We start from the raw sequence: 16815 nt of genomic DNA, 5'->3' as shown, positions 1-16815 counted from the left end.
CTATCCCCGCCCCTATCCCCGCCCTCGGCTCCGCCCCCTTTTCTGCCAAAGGCTGGATTCCCCGCTGCTCCGGCTCTTTGTAGGGGAGCTGGAGCAACAGCGCCGCCGTGTGCCCGCCTAGAGGGAAAAATCTCAGCCCTCTTTTCCCGCCACCCACAGGCAGAAGATGCAGGTGCAAATTCAACCAGCAGCAGAGGTAAGATGCTCCGCTGGAGCTCTCTCTCACTCGACTACTATTGCCCAAGAAGGCGCTGGGGGGAGGCGGGAAGTCCATCCAATCCGCAGCCAGAAACCTTTCAGCAAGTATGCATTAAGCACCTACTATGTGCCAAGCCCGAAGCCAGGCCCTGGAGAGGCAGCGGTAAATAAACCGCCCGCCCTGCCTGGCAGAACTCCCAGCCCAGTGGGGTCAGAGGTGGTGGATTCCAGCAACCCCACAAATATAATGTCACAAAAGGTGATTTAAGTGCTGGGAAAGAAAGGGACACAGTGAAATGAGATCACCTCACAGGCTGTCCCAGTTTAGCTCGAAGTCCTGTTGCTAGCTCTTTGATTCATCTTTAAATAACGTTTCTAAGCCCAGGCAATGTCCAGGTATCTTCTCCATGTGATGGCTTTTCTATGTGAAAACAATTACAGATGTTATTATAAATAGTAGCTAATATTTATTGGGTGTGTATCATGTGCTAGGAGCTCTGGTGGCGCAGTGGTTAAGAGCTCGACTGCTAACCAAAAGCTCAGCAGTTCGAACCCACCAGCCGCTCCTTGGAAACCCTATGGGGCAGTTCTACTCTGTCCTCTAGGGTCGCTATGAGTCGGAATCGACTCAGTGGCAACAGGTTTGGTTATTTTTAATCATGTGCTAGATACGGTTCCATTACGTATATCTTATTGACCCCTCACACCATCCCTATGAGAAGGTGCTACTATTACCCTCATTTTACAGATGAGGAAACTGAGTCACAGGGAGGTAAAGTCACTTGACCAAGATCACGCAACTGGAAGGTGGGGTCTTGGGTTTCACACCCAGGCCGTCTCGCTACAGTCTGCCCTCAAGTCCCTTTGTCCATCCCTCCCCCTCCGACTTCAAGTCCCTTCCTGATGCTCCTCGGTGTCCACTGTTACCTTGGAGCGCCTCCTGCCCGGCCTTATTCTATAGGTTCACACAGAGACTGCTCCCGGAGGCTCTCGATTTTCTGGGGGACCCTGAACCTGCCCTTTGCCCATCTCTGGACCTCAGTACCAAAAACGAAAAAAAACCGAACCCGTTGTCGTCTAGTCGATTACGACTCATAGCGACCCTATAGGACAGGGTAGAACCGCCCCATAGGGTTTCCAAGGTGCGGCTGGTGGATTCGAACTGCCGACCTCTTGAGTAGCAGCCGTATCTCTACAGGGGGTCTCTGAAATGAGGGTTTTCCATCTCGCATTCTCTCTGCCTCTTCCTTCCCAGGACCGGGGAACCGGATGAAGAGGAGGGAACTTTCCGCAGCTCAATCCGCCGTGAGCTGGGGGGAGCGGGGGAGGAGGCTGCGATGTTTCGGGAGGAGGGCTGGTTCCAAAGACCCTTTCCTGGTCCTGCCTGGGCGTGTGGAAGGAGGGGCTTGATCTGAAGCCGGAAGGTGGGAGTCCTCTGCCTTAGACACCCCTCCGCAGAAGCCGCAGGTGCCCCTGCTGACGCCCCAACCCTCTGCCCCGCAGGTCTGTCCAGCCGCAGGCGGTAGAAACGCCTGGCGCGAAGGAACGCTCCCAGGTGCTGCAGCTCTGACTGCGCGGGGGGAGGGGAGGGGCGGGAGGGAGGCGGCAGGGGGAGGGCTGGGGGCTCTGTCCTCGCCTCTCACCCTCTTTACCCGCACAGGAGTCCCCTGGCACCCGACTCCTCTCACCCACCACCCGCGCGCCCACCGCCGCCTGGACGGCCCCCTTCCCCAACCTTGTTCCCACATACTCCCCGCTGCCACCCAGACGCCCAATAAAACCTGCTTTTCTCTCTTGACAGCGATTCGTTGGTCAGTCCCTCTGCACGCAGGCCTGGGCGCCCCGTTGGCCCCGGCAGGGGGCGCCCCCACCCTCGAGGAAGGGGCGGGGACGTCGGCAGTGGGCGGGGGCGGGGGCGGGGGTGGCCCAGACGGGGGCGGGCTCCCCGGGCCCCCATTGGCTGCAGGCGCCCCCAACACCAGGGCTCCCCTCACATCCCCCCACCGCAGTCCGTCCGGCTACCAGCTGCTGCAGCCGCTCCTTCACCGCCTAGACATCCAGCAGCCCCCTGCTCCAGCCCAGCATGGTGACCCCGACCCAGGCCCCCACAAAGGGTGAGCTGAGCCTGGGGCGGATACGCAGGGGGGCTGTGGGGTCGGAGAGCTTAGGAGAGAGGGTATGGGGGAACTGGAAAGACAGGGACGTGGGGAGGGGATGCCCGCTCCTCCCCTGGGCGGAGGCCCCTGTAGCAGCTTGGCACCCTTTCGGGTCTCTTGAACCCCTCGTCCCCGGCGGTGCGGTCCCTCTACGGGATCCGAGGCTGGAAAGGGGCGGCCTCTGGGAGAGGGAGCACGCAGACTGGTCGCTATGGCAACCGGATGGCTGGTCCAGCACAGCGGCGGTAGCCGGAAGGAAGAGATGGGCTGGGAGGGTGGGCGCGGTGGATCTGCAGCCAGAGGGGTTCTCAGAGATTTCAGGGGTTCACGGCGTGATGGGGGGAAGGGGATCATCTCCCTCCTCTCTTAAGCGCCGGATCCTATGGTACGTGTTTGTTGACGTTGCTGACAGGTTTAGAGGGAAGGAAGGAAACGCGGAAAGACAGGGAGCTGGAGAGAGGAAGTAACAGAGACGAAGAGAGACAGAGAGATACTGAGAGACAGACAGGAATGTAGACAGAGACAGACTGAGAGAGCCCGGAAAGCGAGAGAGAAGAGAGACTCAGGGAGAAATAGAGACAGATAGGAGCTTTGAAGAGATCCAGAGAGTGAAGGGAGAGAGAGACAGAGACAGAGATAGTCGATCTGTATATACGTGTGTATATATATGTAGAGAAAGAGAGGACCAGAGACAGACCGAGAGACGGGGGGAGATAGACAAGGAGGGGGCGCAGACAGACACAGAGAGACAGACAGACCTACAGCGAGAGAGAGCAATAGAAAGAGAGATAAAGGGGGAGGGAGAGGCAGCATTGGGTGGGGCCCGAACCACTGCAGTGAGCCCCCATGGGTGGGAATGGGGTGGGCGCCCTCCTTCCCAGCCTGCATCCAGGGTTGCCTGACCCAGGAGGCACACTTGGGTGTGTGCATACGGCTGCCCCCGCCGGCATCCCGCCGCGCTCTGGTTTACATTTCGCACTCATTAACGCAGTTATGCACCCACTTAAACAGTGTTACCCCCTAACAACCTCCTTTCCTGAACCCGTTTCTGCAAAGGAGTAAGGGGAGAGTGCTTTAATGGGGCGGGGGGGGGCAGGTGGGCCTGGGAAAGGTTTCCAGCACTGTGGCTAGGGCCAGGGGTGCTAAGGAGCCCCTGGAAGTGAAGAGAACCCCAAGTTGCACACCCAGTTGCACAGAGCTCTCCTTCCCTGCCCCCTTTCCCGGCAGGCGGGGGCTGCTGCACTGAGCCGTATCTGCAGAATCCGAAGCAGGGCGGGGGGTGGGGGGGGGCTGTAGAGGCTGGAAGCCACCCGGGGGAGAGGGGGCAGGGCTGAGCCAGCAGGCCTGGCAGGAGCCCAGGGCTTCTTTTCACAGAGGTGGTGGTTAGCGGGATCGATGGCAGCAGACGGGCAGAGGTGGAACAGACAGACGCCTCCGCATCCCCAGCTCCCTTTTACCCACTCACAGCAAGAGAGGGGGCAGCGGGTCTCGGGAAATCGGGGAGGGGGAAGCCAGCTGTGCTTTGCAAGTCACTTAAGGAAACTAGTTAATGAAGTGGTCGGTGGGGCAGGGGGAGCTGAAGGCCTCTCGTCCTGCCAGGAAGCAGGAAGGAGAATGGGGGGTTGGGGGACAAGTAGAGAGGGATGTATGAGCACAGGTGGATCTGGGTCCCTATCCTGAGAGGAACCGTCAGCTTGGCCAGAAACCAGTCCTGCAGGGGCATCAGCGGAGGTGCAGAGGCAGGAGCGGGGGACTTAGGGCTGCCCCCAGGGTCAGAGCCCAAACCCCCAAGCCTCACACAGACCCCACCCCAGCCTCAGGTGTCCGGACTCGTCACCTCTCTTCACTTCTCAGGATGCCCCGGTTGCCCTAGTAACCACCTCTTTCCTAGTGTCTCCTTGGCAACTGACCAAGAGTAGTGCACACTCCTGGCTCCACCCTTAGCCCAGCTCGCTGCTAGGGCGGAGAGTGCTGAGGCAGCAGGGATCAGGCGGGCGGAACTTCTGCCTGGAGCAGCAAGCTCTCAGGGAAGAACCAGAGGATTCTGGGACAGGTGCTCACCCGGTGGGTTCCTGATAACTGCCAGGGAGGGAGGGTGTGTTAAACTCCAAAGACAAAGACCAAATAATATAACTGCTCCACCTTTTGTGCAGCCTCCGGCAGCCTGGAGGGCCTCACATTCATTCATTCATTCCAGAAAACTTCTTTGAGAGCTTTTCTTAAATGTGAGGATTAGTGCAGAGACCAGTCAAGGTTACCCACCATCTGGTGGGGGGAGCTGAGAGAGAAACATAGATGACTCTAAAATAGCGTTTCCTCTTCTTGATGCTTTTGAGCCACCACCTTCATGATTTTTGTCCTATCCAAATATTCCCCACACTGCTATGTATTTAATATTTTTCCATCAAAGGGTTAACTTTTTAGAAATTTAATTAGCTTTATTTCACATCACTGCCACAAATGGAAATACAGCATTTTTTTATTGGGCTTTAGATGAAGGTTTACAGAGCAGATTAGTTTCTCATTAAATAATTAACACATGTATTATTTTGTGACATTGGTTGCCAACCCCACGACGCATCAGCACTCTCCCCTTTTTGACCTTGGGCTCCCCATTACCAGCTCTCCTGTCCTCTCCTACTTTCTCATCCTTGCTCCTGGGCTGGTGTGCGCATTTAGTCTCGTTTTGTTTTATGGGCCTGTCCAATCTTTGGCTGAAGGTGAACCTCAGGAGTGACTTCAGTACACAGTTAAAAGGATGTCCAGAGGCCATACTCTCAGAGTTTCTCCAGTCTCTATCAGACCAGTAAGTTTTTTTTGTGAGTTAGAATTTTGTTCTACATTTTTCTCCAGCTCTGTCTGGGACCCTCTATGGGGATCCCTGTCAGAGCAGTCAGTGGTGGTAACCAGGCACCATCTAGCTGTGCTGGACTCAGTCTGGTGGAGGCTGTGGTAGTTGTGGTCCATTAGTCCTTTGGGCTAATCAGAAGCACAGCATTTTTTGCCTTAAATTGAAGGCAAGCATAAAAACAATCTTGAGAGGGTGACTTCACCTTTCTGGGCCTCTGTGTCCCTCTTTTGTGAAACGGGGATGACAATAGCACCTACATCAAGAATTGCTGTGACGATTAAATGTGTCAACACCTGTTTAATGTGCCCAGAAGAAAACCTGGTGTGAAGTCAGTGCTATCCAATGCTGGTTAGATAAATCCAATAAGTAAAGGTGAAAACCAAATAATACCACGAAATTCTGCCTAGATATAGTTACCTCCCGAAGGCTCTGAGCTCAAGGCCTGTTTTCTCTTGGGTCAAGCGGGAGCTTAACAGGATTAGAAGGTGTTAAAGACACATCGGCACCAACCTAAGACTTCCTCTTTGGAGGCTGAGCAGAGAACTGAAAATGGCAAAACATGTTTTGTGAGTCATTGTTGTTCAGGGTCTTCCCCAGACGCCGTCTGTATCAGTCAGTTTAGGTTAGGCTATGCTGCCATGACAGATAGTACCACAAATCTCAATGGCTTGGGACAACTACAGTTTCTTTCCCACTCATACTATGTGTCCATCTCGGATCAACCCAGGGTCTCTCCTCACCAAAGAAAACTGGAACAGCCACTTTCTGGAACATCCTGGTCACCAGGCCAGAGGCAAAAGAACTTTAGAGGGTCTTGCACAGGCACTTATATGCTCCAGTATGGAAGTGACCGTGACACTTCCACTCACAGTTCATTGGCCAGAATTAATCACATGGTTCCACCCAACCTCAAGGGGGCATCCTTCCTTGAGCCTGGAAGGGGAAAGAAGAGACTAATGACAACAGCTGGCATTGCCCTGGCATGCCTCCCCTAGTGGTACACCCCCTGTGCTCTGCAGAATTCTACTCTAGACAAGACAGAATGTCCTAAGAGCTATCAGAGAAGTTAGAGAGCCATTGGGATGGGCTTCTTCAATGGAAAGGATGTTCTGAGCTCTCCTGAAGGAACATATGATTTGGAGCAAGGACGTGGGAGTTGGAGAGAGGTGGATCCACAGACACATACACGTCTTATACACCTGTTAATAATTCTGAAATTGGGGTGAGTCTTCTAATGGATGGGCATGTTTCATGTGGTAGAGTTACATACATCTTCACACGCTGTGGGAAAGCTATTATGAAATCAATTTTGGATCTTAAAAATCAATGGTGTTTTAGAAGTAAGTAACATACAGTGAAACCTGGGAGAGCTGGAACTCGACGGGACTGCCTCGTTTTTCTGGGTCTCGAAAGTTTTCCGCCTTTAACAGGACACAGTCTTAACGCTTTCTATCACTCTCTATTAGTATTTGAGTTTTCCTTCTCTGACAGGTCTCCACCTTACGCACGTTCCAGCTTTTGCAGGTTTTACTATAGGGTATTAAACTATGAGGCTGTCCTGTACTGAATTCAGCAGCAGGGCCAGTGGATGAGAGCAATAGCTACAGTGCCTGCCCTTGGGAGCTGTCAAATGACTGAGGAGTTTTAGGAAGTGTTCAGGGGACACTTGGTGATGCGTTCAGCAGTCTCCCAGTGGGAAATGGGATCTGTGCATTGTCCCTGGCATCATATGCAAACAGGAATGTATATGTGTTTTTAGGGAATGGATCCATAGATTGCATCAGGCCTGCACAAGGGCCCGAGAACAGGACTGCCTTGTACAGTCGGGTAGGTTGTACACTGCACATGGGAACATACTGATCAGTGTAGGAAGTGGGGGCTAGAATGCAGCCTATGCTCCTCTCTCCAGGTCATCTGCATCATCCAGAGCAAGGGGCCTCTTTATCTGATTTCCACAGAGAAACTGTTAGGCCAGTGGCCCCATCTGGATTCCTAAAAATGTGAGGAAACCCAGTGTTGAAATATTTTTCCCTCTCTCTTTCTCTGCCTTCCTTCCCATAGTGCCTCAGGAACCTGACCCATTTTACTATGGTGAGTGTTGGACTCTGTGATGAGGGTGCTCTGGGGGGCGCTCTGGGGCTGGATGGAGAGGCAGCGGCAGATCCCCAGGGGTCACTGCTGGTGTGGCTCTGGCTGTAGCCACGTGACGCTTGCTGGGTCACTGGCCATGTGACCACATGGGTGCAGCTCACAATGACTGGGCTTGAGGAGGGCAGAACCAGATGGGGCTGGGAATTCCACAGCTCCTCGGGGGCCCCTTCAGGTCTCACTCTGGGCTGGTGCCTTGTGTTCATCAGAGAACCAGATGAGGAAGGACTTAAAAACTTTGACTCTGAGGCCATGCTGCTGGGCGTTGAATCCCGGCTTATCCACTCGCTAGCTGTGTAACCTTGGTCAAGCAGCTTCATCTCTCTGAGGCCCTCTGTAACCAGGGGATAGTAATAGTTTCCACATACGAGGGCTGTGTCCCTGGGTGGCGCAAATGGTTTGCACTGGACTCCCATGGGGTTGCCATGAGTTGAAATCAACTAGACAGTAGCTAACAACAACAACTAACCTAAAGGTCGCCGGTTCGAACCCACCCAGTAGTGCCATGGAAGAAAGGCCCAGTGATCTGCTTTTATAAAGATTACAGCCAAGAAAATCCTATGGAGCAGTTCTAGTCTGTAACACATGGGGTTGCCGTGAGTCGGAATTGACGGCAATGGGTTGGGTTTTTGTTTGTCTTATGAAGACTGTAGGAAAGATTTACCTGGATAATGCCATTAAATTGTGAAGGCTCAAAGAAGTTACCCCCAGGTCTGGCAGATTTGGTCCAGTCACCCCCAGACACCCTTCTGACCTCTCCCTTTGCTCATTCGTAGTGTTCCACCAATACACCAAGTTCCTTCTCATCTTGAGACCTTTGCACCTGCTGTTCCCTCTGCCAGGAATAGCCTCTCCTAGCTCTCCACACAGCAGGCTAAGCTTCCTTCTCCTCTGTTGGGCCTCAGAGCACACGCTGACCGCTCTTCTCAGGGAGGCCCTCCCTGACTACTTGGGCTAGAGGAGCGGGCCACATCCACACCAAGCCGTGGTCACAAGACTCGGGGCTTTTTTGGTTTTGTTTTGTGTTTTGTAGTGCTTGATAACAATATGAAAGCCAACTCTTGGAAGGCAGAGGCCTGGCCCATTGCTGGCACAGAGTGAGTGTTTCACACATCCCAGAAAGTATTTACCGACCACCTACCAGGCACAGTTTCAGGCACTGGGGACTCCGCAGTGAGCAAGACAGACAAGAATCTCTACCCTCCTCCACCTTATGCTAATGGGAGACAGATACGCAGGGAAATAAATGTGAAAATTTGTGATACATTACATAAAAACAGTTCTTACGAAGGAAAATAGAGGGCATGAGATTAGAGAGTGTTGAGGAGTGTCTTAGTCATCTAGTGCTGCTCTAACAGAAATACCACAAGTAGAGATTAATAGAGAAGTTTAACCTCTCACAGTCCAGTTGGCTACAAGCACAAATTCAGGGCATCTGCTCCAGGGGAAGGCTCTCTGTCTGTCGGCTCTGGAGGAAGGTCCTTGTGATGCATCAGTCTTCCCTTGGTCTGGGAGCATCTCAGCACAGGAACCTCAGGTCCAAAGGACGTGCTCTGCTCCTGGCACTGCTTTCTTGGTGGTATGAGGTTCTCATGTGTCTCTGCTCGCTTCTCTCTTTTATATCTCAAAAAAGATTGGATTAAGACACTATCTAATCTTGTAAACCTCATCAGTATAATCTCATTACAATGATAGGATTTACAACACGTAAGGAGGTCACATACAACCTCATCATAGTGATAGAATATACAACACGTAAGGAAATCAGATCAGATTACACAATCATACAATATTGGGAATCAAGACCCAGCCAAGTTGACAGATATTTTGGGGGGACACAATTCAATCCATGACAAGGAGGGAATATGAAATTCTCAATAGAACAACCAGGGAAGCCTTCGCTGATGTTTAAGTAAAGTCCACAAGTTGGTGAGGGAGGGGGCCATGTGGATATTTGGGGGAAGAGCCTTCAGGTAGAAGGAACAGCAAGGGCAAAGGCCCTGAGGTAGGACCATGCCTGATATGCTCTAGGAACAACAGGGAGGCCAGTGAGGCTGAAGTAGGGTAGCAAGGGTGAATGGGATGAGGTGCAAGAAGGAATGTGTTGTTAGGTGGCATCGAGTCAGTTCTGACTTATAGTAACCCTATAGGACAGAGTAGAACTGCCCCCATAGGATTTCCAAGGAGCGGCTGGTGGATTTGAACAACTGACCTTGTTGTTAGCAGCCGAGCTCTTAACCACTACACTGACGAACAGGGATTAGATAATAAAGAGCCTTGTGAGCCATGGGGAGGACTTCTGCCTTTACGTTGACAGCGATGGGAGCTGGGGAAGGCTCTGAGCTGAGGAGATCGCTGATCAGACTCAGGTGTTCACAGGGTTCCTGTGTCTACATGAAGGGAATGTACTGTGAGGGTGGAGCAGAAGAGCCAGACCATAGAGAAGTCTGCTGTAATAGTCCCGATGGGCAATAATGGTAGACAGGACTGGGACTAGGGTGTGGGGCATTAGAGGGGGAGATAAACAAATTAAAAAAAAAAAAAGGCTAGCTAGGGCAGAAGGGCCAGAGAGAGAGGGAAGGAGCAAAATGTAGAGAAATCTTTGGGGAGCAAAAAATGCCCAAGCCCATTTTCTCAATTAACCCACTGGAGGAGCCTCCAGGATGGCCTGCAGCATCCCTGAACTCTGGGAATGTGGCTGGTCTGCCTTGAGGTCAGGACTGAGGCTCAAGGTGGGCCTGAGCTACCAACCCCTGCCTTGATGTCCCGCATTATCTCCCTAGACTATGACACTGTACAGACTGTGGGCATGACTCTGGCTACCATCTTGTTCTTGCTGGGAATCATCATCATCGTCAGTAAGTGTAATCCCTTCTTGAGCTCCGAAGCTGCCTCAAAGACATCCCCCTGCCGCTGGCTTTTCCCCTGTTGGCTTTTGTCCACATCCTTATATCTTGTCTCCTTGTTCTGTCTCTCTCTCTCTCCTAACAGGCAAGAAGATGAAGTGCAGGAAGGCGGACTCCAGGTCTGAGAGGTCTGGCAGCAATGGGAGCAGAGGGGAAAGGCAGTGGGAACATCCTGAGGTGTAGGGATTCTTCCCTAATGGAAGGTCCCCTGGGCTTGTCACATGTTTCCCATAAAGCCCGTGGCTGTTGAACCTCTTCATGCTTTTCTCTCTTGTTTTTGCTTCCACAGCCCAACATGCAAATCCTGTAAGTCGGAGCTTCCCTCTTCAGGTGAGTGAGAGAAAATGTGTAGCTCTGAGAGAGGCTAGGTGGGAGCAGAAGTGGTGGCCATTAGAATGGGGGTTCACCACCCATCTGTCAGTTTGTTGTACTGTGGTGGCTTGTGTGTTGCTGTGATGCTGGAAACTATGCCATTGGTATTTCAAACACCAGCAGGGTCTCCCATGATGGACACATTTCAGTGGAGCTTCCAGACTAAAACAGACTATGAAGAAGGACCTGGTGATCTACTTCTAAAAAAACTGGCCAGTGAAACCTTATGAATAGCAATGGAAAGTTGTCTGATATGGTGCCGGAAGATGAGCCCCTCAGGTTGGAAGGCACTGGGGAAGAGCTGCTTCCTCAAAGTAAAGTTGAACTTAATGATGTGGATGGAGTAAAGCTTTTGGGACCTTCATTTTCTGATGTGGCACAACTCAAAATGAGAAGAAACGCTGCAAATATCCATTAATAATTGGAACATGAAATGTATGAAGTATGAATCTAGGAAAACTGGAGGTTGTCAAAAATGAAATGGAACGCTTGAAGATACATATTCTAAGCATTTGTGGGCTGAAGTGGACTGGTATTTGTCATTTTGAATCAGACAATCATATGGGCTCCTATGCTGGGTATAACAAATTCAAGAGGGACAGCATCACATGAATCGTCAAAAAGAACATTTTAAAATCTTTCCTGAAACACAATGATGTCAGAGATAGGATAATACCCATATGCCTACAAGGAAGAACAGTTAATATGACTATTATTCAAATTTATGCATGCACCAACCACTAATGCCAAAGATGAAGATATCGAAGATTTTTGCTAACTTCTGCAGTCTGAAATTGATCAAACATACAATCAAGATGCATCGATAATTACTGGTGATTGGAATGCGAAAGTTGGGAACAAAGAAGAAGGATCAGTAGTTGGAAAATATGGCCTTGGTGACAGAAACGACACAAGAGATCGCATGATAGAATTTTGCAAGACCAATGACCTATTAATTGGAAACACCTCTTTTCAACAACATAAATGGCGACTATACACGTGGTCCTCGCCGATGGAATACACAGAGATCAAATTGACTACATCTGTGGAAAGAGATGATGGAGAAGGTGAATATCATCAGTCAGAACAAGGCCAGGGGCTGACTGCAGAACATACCATCAATTGCTCCTACACAAATTCAAGTTGAAGCTGGAGAAAATTAAAACAAGTCCACGAGAGCCAAAGTACGACCTTGAGTATATCCCACCTGAATTTAGAGACCATCTCAAGAATGGATTTGATGCATTGAATACTAGTGACCAAAGACCAGACGAGTTGTAGGATGACATTAAGAATATACATGAAAAGAGCAAAAGGTCATTAAAAAGACAGGAAAGAAAGAAAAGACCAAAATGAATGTCAGAAGAGACTCTGAAAGTTGCTCTTGAAAGTAGAGTAGCTAAAGTGAATGGAAGAAATGATGAAGTAAAAGAGCTGAACAGAAGATATCAAATGGCAGCTTGAGAAGACAAAGTAAATGGAATATGCAAAGTAATGGAATGTGCAGAGTCAAAGTAATGGAATGTGCAAAGACCTGGAGTTAGACAATCAAAAGAGAAGAACGTGTTCTGCATTTCTCAAGCTGAAAGAACTGAAGAAAAAATTCAAGCCTCAAGTTACAATTTTGAAGGATTCTATGGGCAAAATGGAGCCCTGGTGGTGCAGTGGTTAAGAGCTTGGCTGCTAACCAAAAGATCAGTGGTTCGAATCCACCAGCTGCTCCTTGGAAACCCTATGGGGCAGTTCTACTCTGTCCTATAGGGTTGCTATGAGTTGGAGTTCGGTTTTGGTTTTAGGATTGGCAAAATATTGAATGACACAGGAAACATCAAAAGAAGATGGAAGGAAGACCCAGAGTTACTGTACCAAAAAGAACTGATTGACATTCAACCATTTTAGGAAGTAGCATATGATCAAGAACCAACGGTATTAAAGGAAGAAGTCTGAACTGCACTGAAGACATTGGTGAGAAACAAGGCTCCAGGAATTGATGGAATACCAATTGAGATGTTTCAACAAATCAGTGCGACATTGGAAGTGCTCACTTGTCTATACCAAGAAATTTGGCCAACCAACTGGAAGAGACCTATATCTGTGCCCATTCCAAAGATAGGTAATCCAACGGAATGTGAAAATTATCTAACAATATCATTACTATCACATGCAAGTAAAATTTTGCTGAAGATAATTCAAAAGCTGTTGCAGCAGTACATCAACAGGGAACTGCCAGAAATTCAAGCCAGATTCAGAAGAGGACATGGAACAAAGGATATCATTACTGATGTCCGATGGATCTTGGCTGAAAGCAGAGACTACCAGAAAGATGTTTACCTGTGTTTTACTGACTAGGAAAATGTGTTTGACTCTGTGGATCATGACAAATTATGGATAACATTGGGAAAAATGGGAATTCCAGAACACTTAGTTGTGCTCCTAAGGAACCTGTACATAGACCAAGAAGCAGCCGTTTGAACAGAACAAGGGGATACTGAGTGGTTTAAAATCATAAAAGGTGTGCATGAGGGTTGTATGCTTTCAACATACTTATTCAATCTGTATGCTGAGCAAATAATCCATGAAGCTGGACTCAGGATTGGAGGAAGATTCATTAACAACCTGTGATATGCAGAGGACACAACCTTCCTTGCTGAAAGTGAAGAGGACTTGAAGCACTTACTGAAGAAGATCAAAGACTACAGCCTTCAGTATGGATTACACCTCAGCATAAAGAAAACAAAAGTCCTCACAACTGGACCAATAAAGCAACATCATGAGAAAAGATTGAAGTTGTTAAGGATTTCATTTTACTTGGATCCACAATCAGTGCCCATGGAAGCAGCAGTCAAGAAATCAAAAGACACACGGCACTGGGCAAATCTGCTGCGAAAGACCTCTTTAAAGTGTTAAAAAGCAAAGATGTCACTTTGAAGACTAAGGTGCGCCTGACCCAAGCCGTGTGTCTTAGTCGTCTAGTGCTGCTATGACAGAAATACCACAAGTGGATGGCTTTAACAAACAGAAATTTATTCTCTCACAATCTAGGAGGCTAGAACTCTGAATTCAGGGTGCCAGCTCCCAGGGAAGGGTTTCTGTCTCTGTCAGTTCTGGGGGAAGGTCCTTGTCGTTGATCTTCCTCTAGTCTAGGAGCTTCTCAACACAGGGACCCGGGGTCCAAAGGACGCGCCCCGCTCCTGTGCTTCTTTCTTGGTGGCATGAGGTCTGCCATCTCTCTACTAGCTTCTCCTTTTATCTCTCCTAAAATAAAAGTTGATGCAGGCCACACCCCAAGGAAACTCCCCTTACATCCGATCAAGGCTGTGACCTGTATAAAGGTGTTGCATCCCACCCTAATCCTCTTTAACGTAACTTAATCTTGCTTCATTAACCACAGGCGGAGCTTAGGATTTACAACACGTAGGAAGATTATATCAGATCACAAAATGGAGGACAACCACACAATACTGGGAATCTTGGCCTAGCCAAGTTGACACATATTTTTTGGGGACACAATGCAATTTATGACACCATGGTCTTTATAATCACCTCATATGCATGCAAAAGCTGGACAATGAATAAGGAAGACTAAAGAAGAATTGATGCCCTTGAATTATGGTGTTGGCCAAAAATACTGAATATACCATAGACTGCCAGAAGAACAAACAAGTGTGTCTTGGAAGAAGTACAGCCAGAATACAACTTGGAAGTGAGGATGATGAGACTTCGTCTCACATACTTTGGACATGTTGTCAGGAGCAACCAGTCCCTGGAGAAGGGCATCAACGTAGAGGATCAGGGAAAAAGAGGAAGACCCTCAACAAGATGGATTGACACAGTGGCTGCAACAATGGGCTCAAACATAACAATGATTGTGAGCATGGGGTGGGACCGGGCAGTGTTTCATTCTGTTGTATACAGGGTTGCTATGAGTCAGAAGCGACTCCAAGGCACCTAACAAGAACAGAATAGGGGTTGCATTCGATGTCCCTGGGAATGGGGCCATGCCCATGCATTAGATGTACATGGGAAAATTCAGTAGGAAGCTTAAACCCTGCAAATCAAAAATGCTCAGCCATGCAGAGTCAGTGGGATGTGAAATGTCCTCAAGAACTCACAAAGCTTCCCAGAAACAATTCCATGAGCCTATGGAAGCACAGATGAACTGATGTCACGGATCAGAAAGCCACAAGCCCAGGAGAAGAGGGGCCCATGTGGGAAAAGGGCTTCTGCTAGTCATAATGCCAAGAGTTGAGCACTTGAGAGGACAGGAAGATAGAATGCTTTCTGGACTTTATTGTTCTGCTGGGCAGACGGAGGATCAACTGGCCAAGAGAAAGAAAGATATCCGGATAGGTGAACCCCTGAATAACTGTGTCAAAATAACAAAAAGAGAGAGGCATAGGACACAGATTAAAAAATGTTGATGTGGGAAAAGAGAGACTATGGGGACGTCGGGAGTATGAGGATGCAGTGTGTATGAGAAGGATGGAAGGTAAATGGTTGAAGAGTGAACAGGATTGGAGAGTGTAAGGGGGCTGGAGGTGTAGACGGACCTGGGAGGTAGAGGGGGTGTAGAGTGCAGGAAAGGGGTGGGGGTTTTGGAAGGGGATGTGGATGTAGGACAGGGAGAGGGTAAAGGGTAGGGGAGGAATGCAGGAGGGAGAGGAGGGTGGTGGAGGAGGATGGTGGGTGTAGATGGACTGAAAGTATAAAGGACTGTGGCAGGAGATGGTGGGTGTAGGAGGGGTGAGTGTGTAGATGAAAAGTTGTGACTCCTTAAGGGTGCTCATTTTAATTATGTAAAACTATCTTGACCTGTTTTTAGTGGGATTGCGTCCTTTTCAGGGACTTAAAAGAAATCAGAGCTGGGAATCTCTGCCCCTTCTAAAGTTCTTACAACTAAAAAATATGGGCTTTGTGGTATTCAGTATTTTGGGGAAGCTGGTGTGGAATTTCATGCATTTCGTTTCACATTCCTTTAAGTGGATTTGAAAACATTAATGGGTGTTAATGAGGTAGATCACCCCAAGGAAGAAGAAGCATTTTGTGGATGATAGACAGGTACGTACTTAGCCCTAGAACCTGGGTACAGTTTAAAAATATATCAGCTTGTCCCAGTTAAATCATAGTCCCAAATTGGCAGGAAATGGAGGAATTCCTTTTGTATCCAAATATTTAGGATGGGGTGGGGTGTAGGAGAGAGGCAGGGGGGTAGGAGGGATGGAGGGTATAGGAGGGAGGTAGTGAGTATAGGAGAGAGATGGAGCTTAGGAGGGGGTGGGATTCCCTTTCTGGCAGGAACAGGGTCCCAGAAAAGCCTAGGTTGGTCTGGGGTCTAGCTTCATCAGAGAAGTGTCCCTACAGACTGGGCCCCTGTGGGGCAGGATGGAAGCCACACAAGTGTTAACATATAGACCAGACATTAGGGTGCCAGTGCCAGCCCAAGGGTGACAGTTCCTGAGAGGGGTCCCACTTTTATGGACTCGAGGGTCCCCAGCTTGGCCTTGGGGGACTGCTCCCACCCCTCTGGTCGCTGATGCCGGCTCTCTCTCTCTCTCTCTCCCCCCAGCCCCTGGCGGCGGCGGCGTCTAAGATCAGCCTCTGGCACCTCCACTGCCTTCCCTGCCCTAGTGCGGGAGCCTGATGACCCGGTGGAGGCGGTGGGGACCCCAGGTTTGCGCCAGGGAGCGCTCCCCCGAATGAGCCGCCACACCCACCTCGAGGCTGGAGCCTCTGCACCCCGCCGCCCCTCCCCAGGCCTTGGCAATGACGATCCCCCAAAGATCCTGTCTGCATCCCAGACCCAGGGACTCAGGCCTCCAGCTCCTGGGATTCGGAAGTCCACCTCCAGCCCCACAGAATCCCCACGTACTGCTCCCTTTCACCTCCTTGTCTCCTGCCCAGGGATTCGTTCCGCTGACCCCTCGGTGTCTCTGTCGTGAGCTTAATAAATGTGCATTTGGTTTTTTCCCCTGTTCTGTCTGTGTGTTCTCGTCTGTGCGGACGGAACGGGACGGTGGGGGACCGGCGGACTGAACCTGGGGCAGCTCTCCCCAGCGTCCCCAGAGTTGCCCCTCCTCCCTTCTTGGCCTCCTTCCCCTCCCCCAATGTCCCGAGGTGCCTCCTCCCGGTCCTCAGAACCTCTCCTCCCTCCAAACCCTCTGAACTGCCCCTTCCCTTCCCAACC

The 16815-nt window shown here is 50.0% G+C and overlaps 2 protein-coding genes across 2 annotated transcripts in view; both read left to right on the top strand.

The window, feature by feature from the left end:
- FXYD1 (FXYD domain containing ion transport regulator 1) overlaps nucleotides 1-1724 on the top strand; it is a 3639-nt gene extending 1915 nt beyond the window's left edge. The window contains exons 4-6 of the mRNA XM_012559036.1: nucleotides 160-196; nucleotides 1454-1503; nucleotides 1702-1724. Of these exons, the coding sequence (XP_012414490.1) occupies nucleotides 160-196; nucleotides 1454-1503; nucleotides 1702-1724 (110 nt within the window). The remainder of the gene's footprint in view (nucleotides 1-159; nucleotides 197-1453; nucleotides 1504-1701) is intronic.
- Nucleotides 1725-2196: 472 nt separating this feature from the next.
- FXYD7 (FXYD domain containing ion transport regulator 7) lies at nucleotides 2197-16602 on the top strand. Its single transcript, XM_004388124.2, has 6 exons — nucleotides 2197-2312; nucleotides 7267-7296; nucleotides 10137-10211; nucleotides 10345-10387; nucleotides 10549-10589; nucleotides 16198-16602. The coding sequence occupies exons 1-6, from the start codon at nucleotides 2282-2284 to the stop codon at nucleotides 16218-16220; spliced, it is 243 nt and encodes an 80-aa protein (XP_004388181.1). The 5' UTR covers nucleotides 2197-2281; the 3' UTR covers nucleotides 16221-16602.
- Nucleotides 16603-16815: the final 213 nt, after the last annotated feature.

The sequence above is a fragment of the Trichechus manatus genome, unplaced genomic scaffold, assembly GCF_000243295.1.
Source record: "Trichechus manatus latirostris isolate Lorelei unplaced genomic scaffold, TriManLat1.0 scaffold00207, whole genome shotgun sequence".
Lineage (NCBI taxonomy): Eukaryota > Metazoa > Chordata > Mammalia > Sirenia > Trichechidae > Trichechus > Trichechus manatus.
The sequence above is the reverse complement of the archived record's forward strand: the minus strand, read 5'-3'. Positions and strand labels throughout refer to the sequence as shown.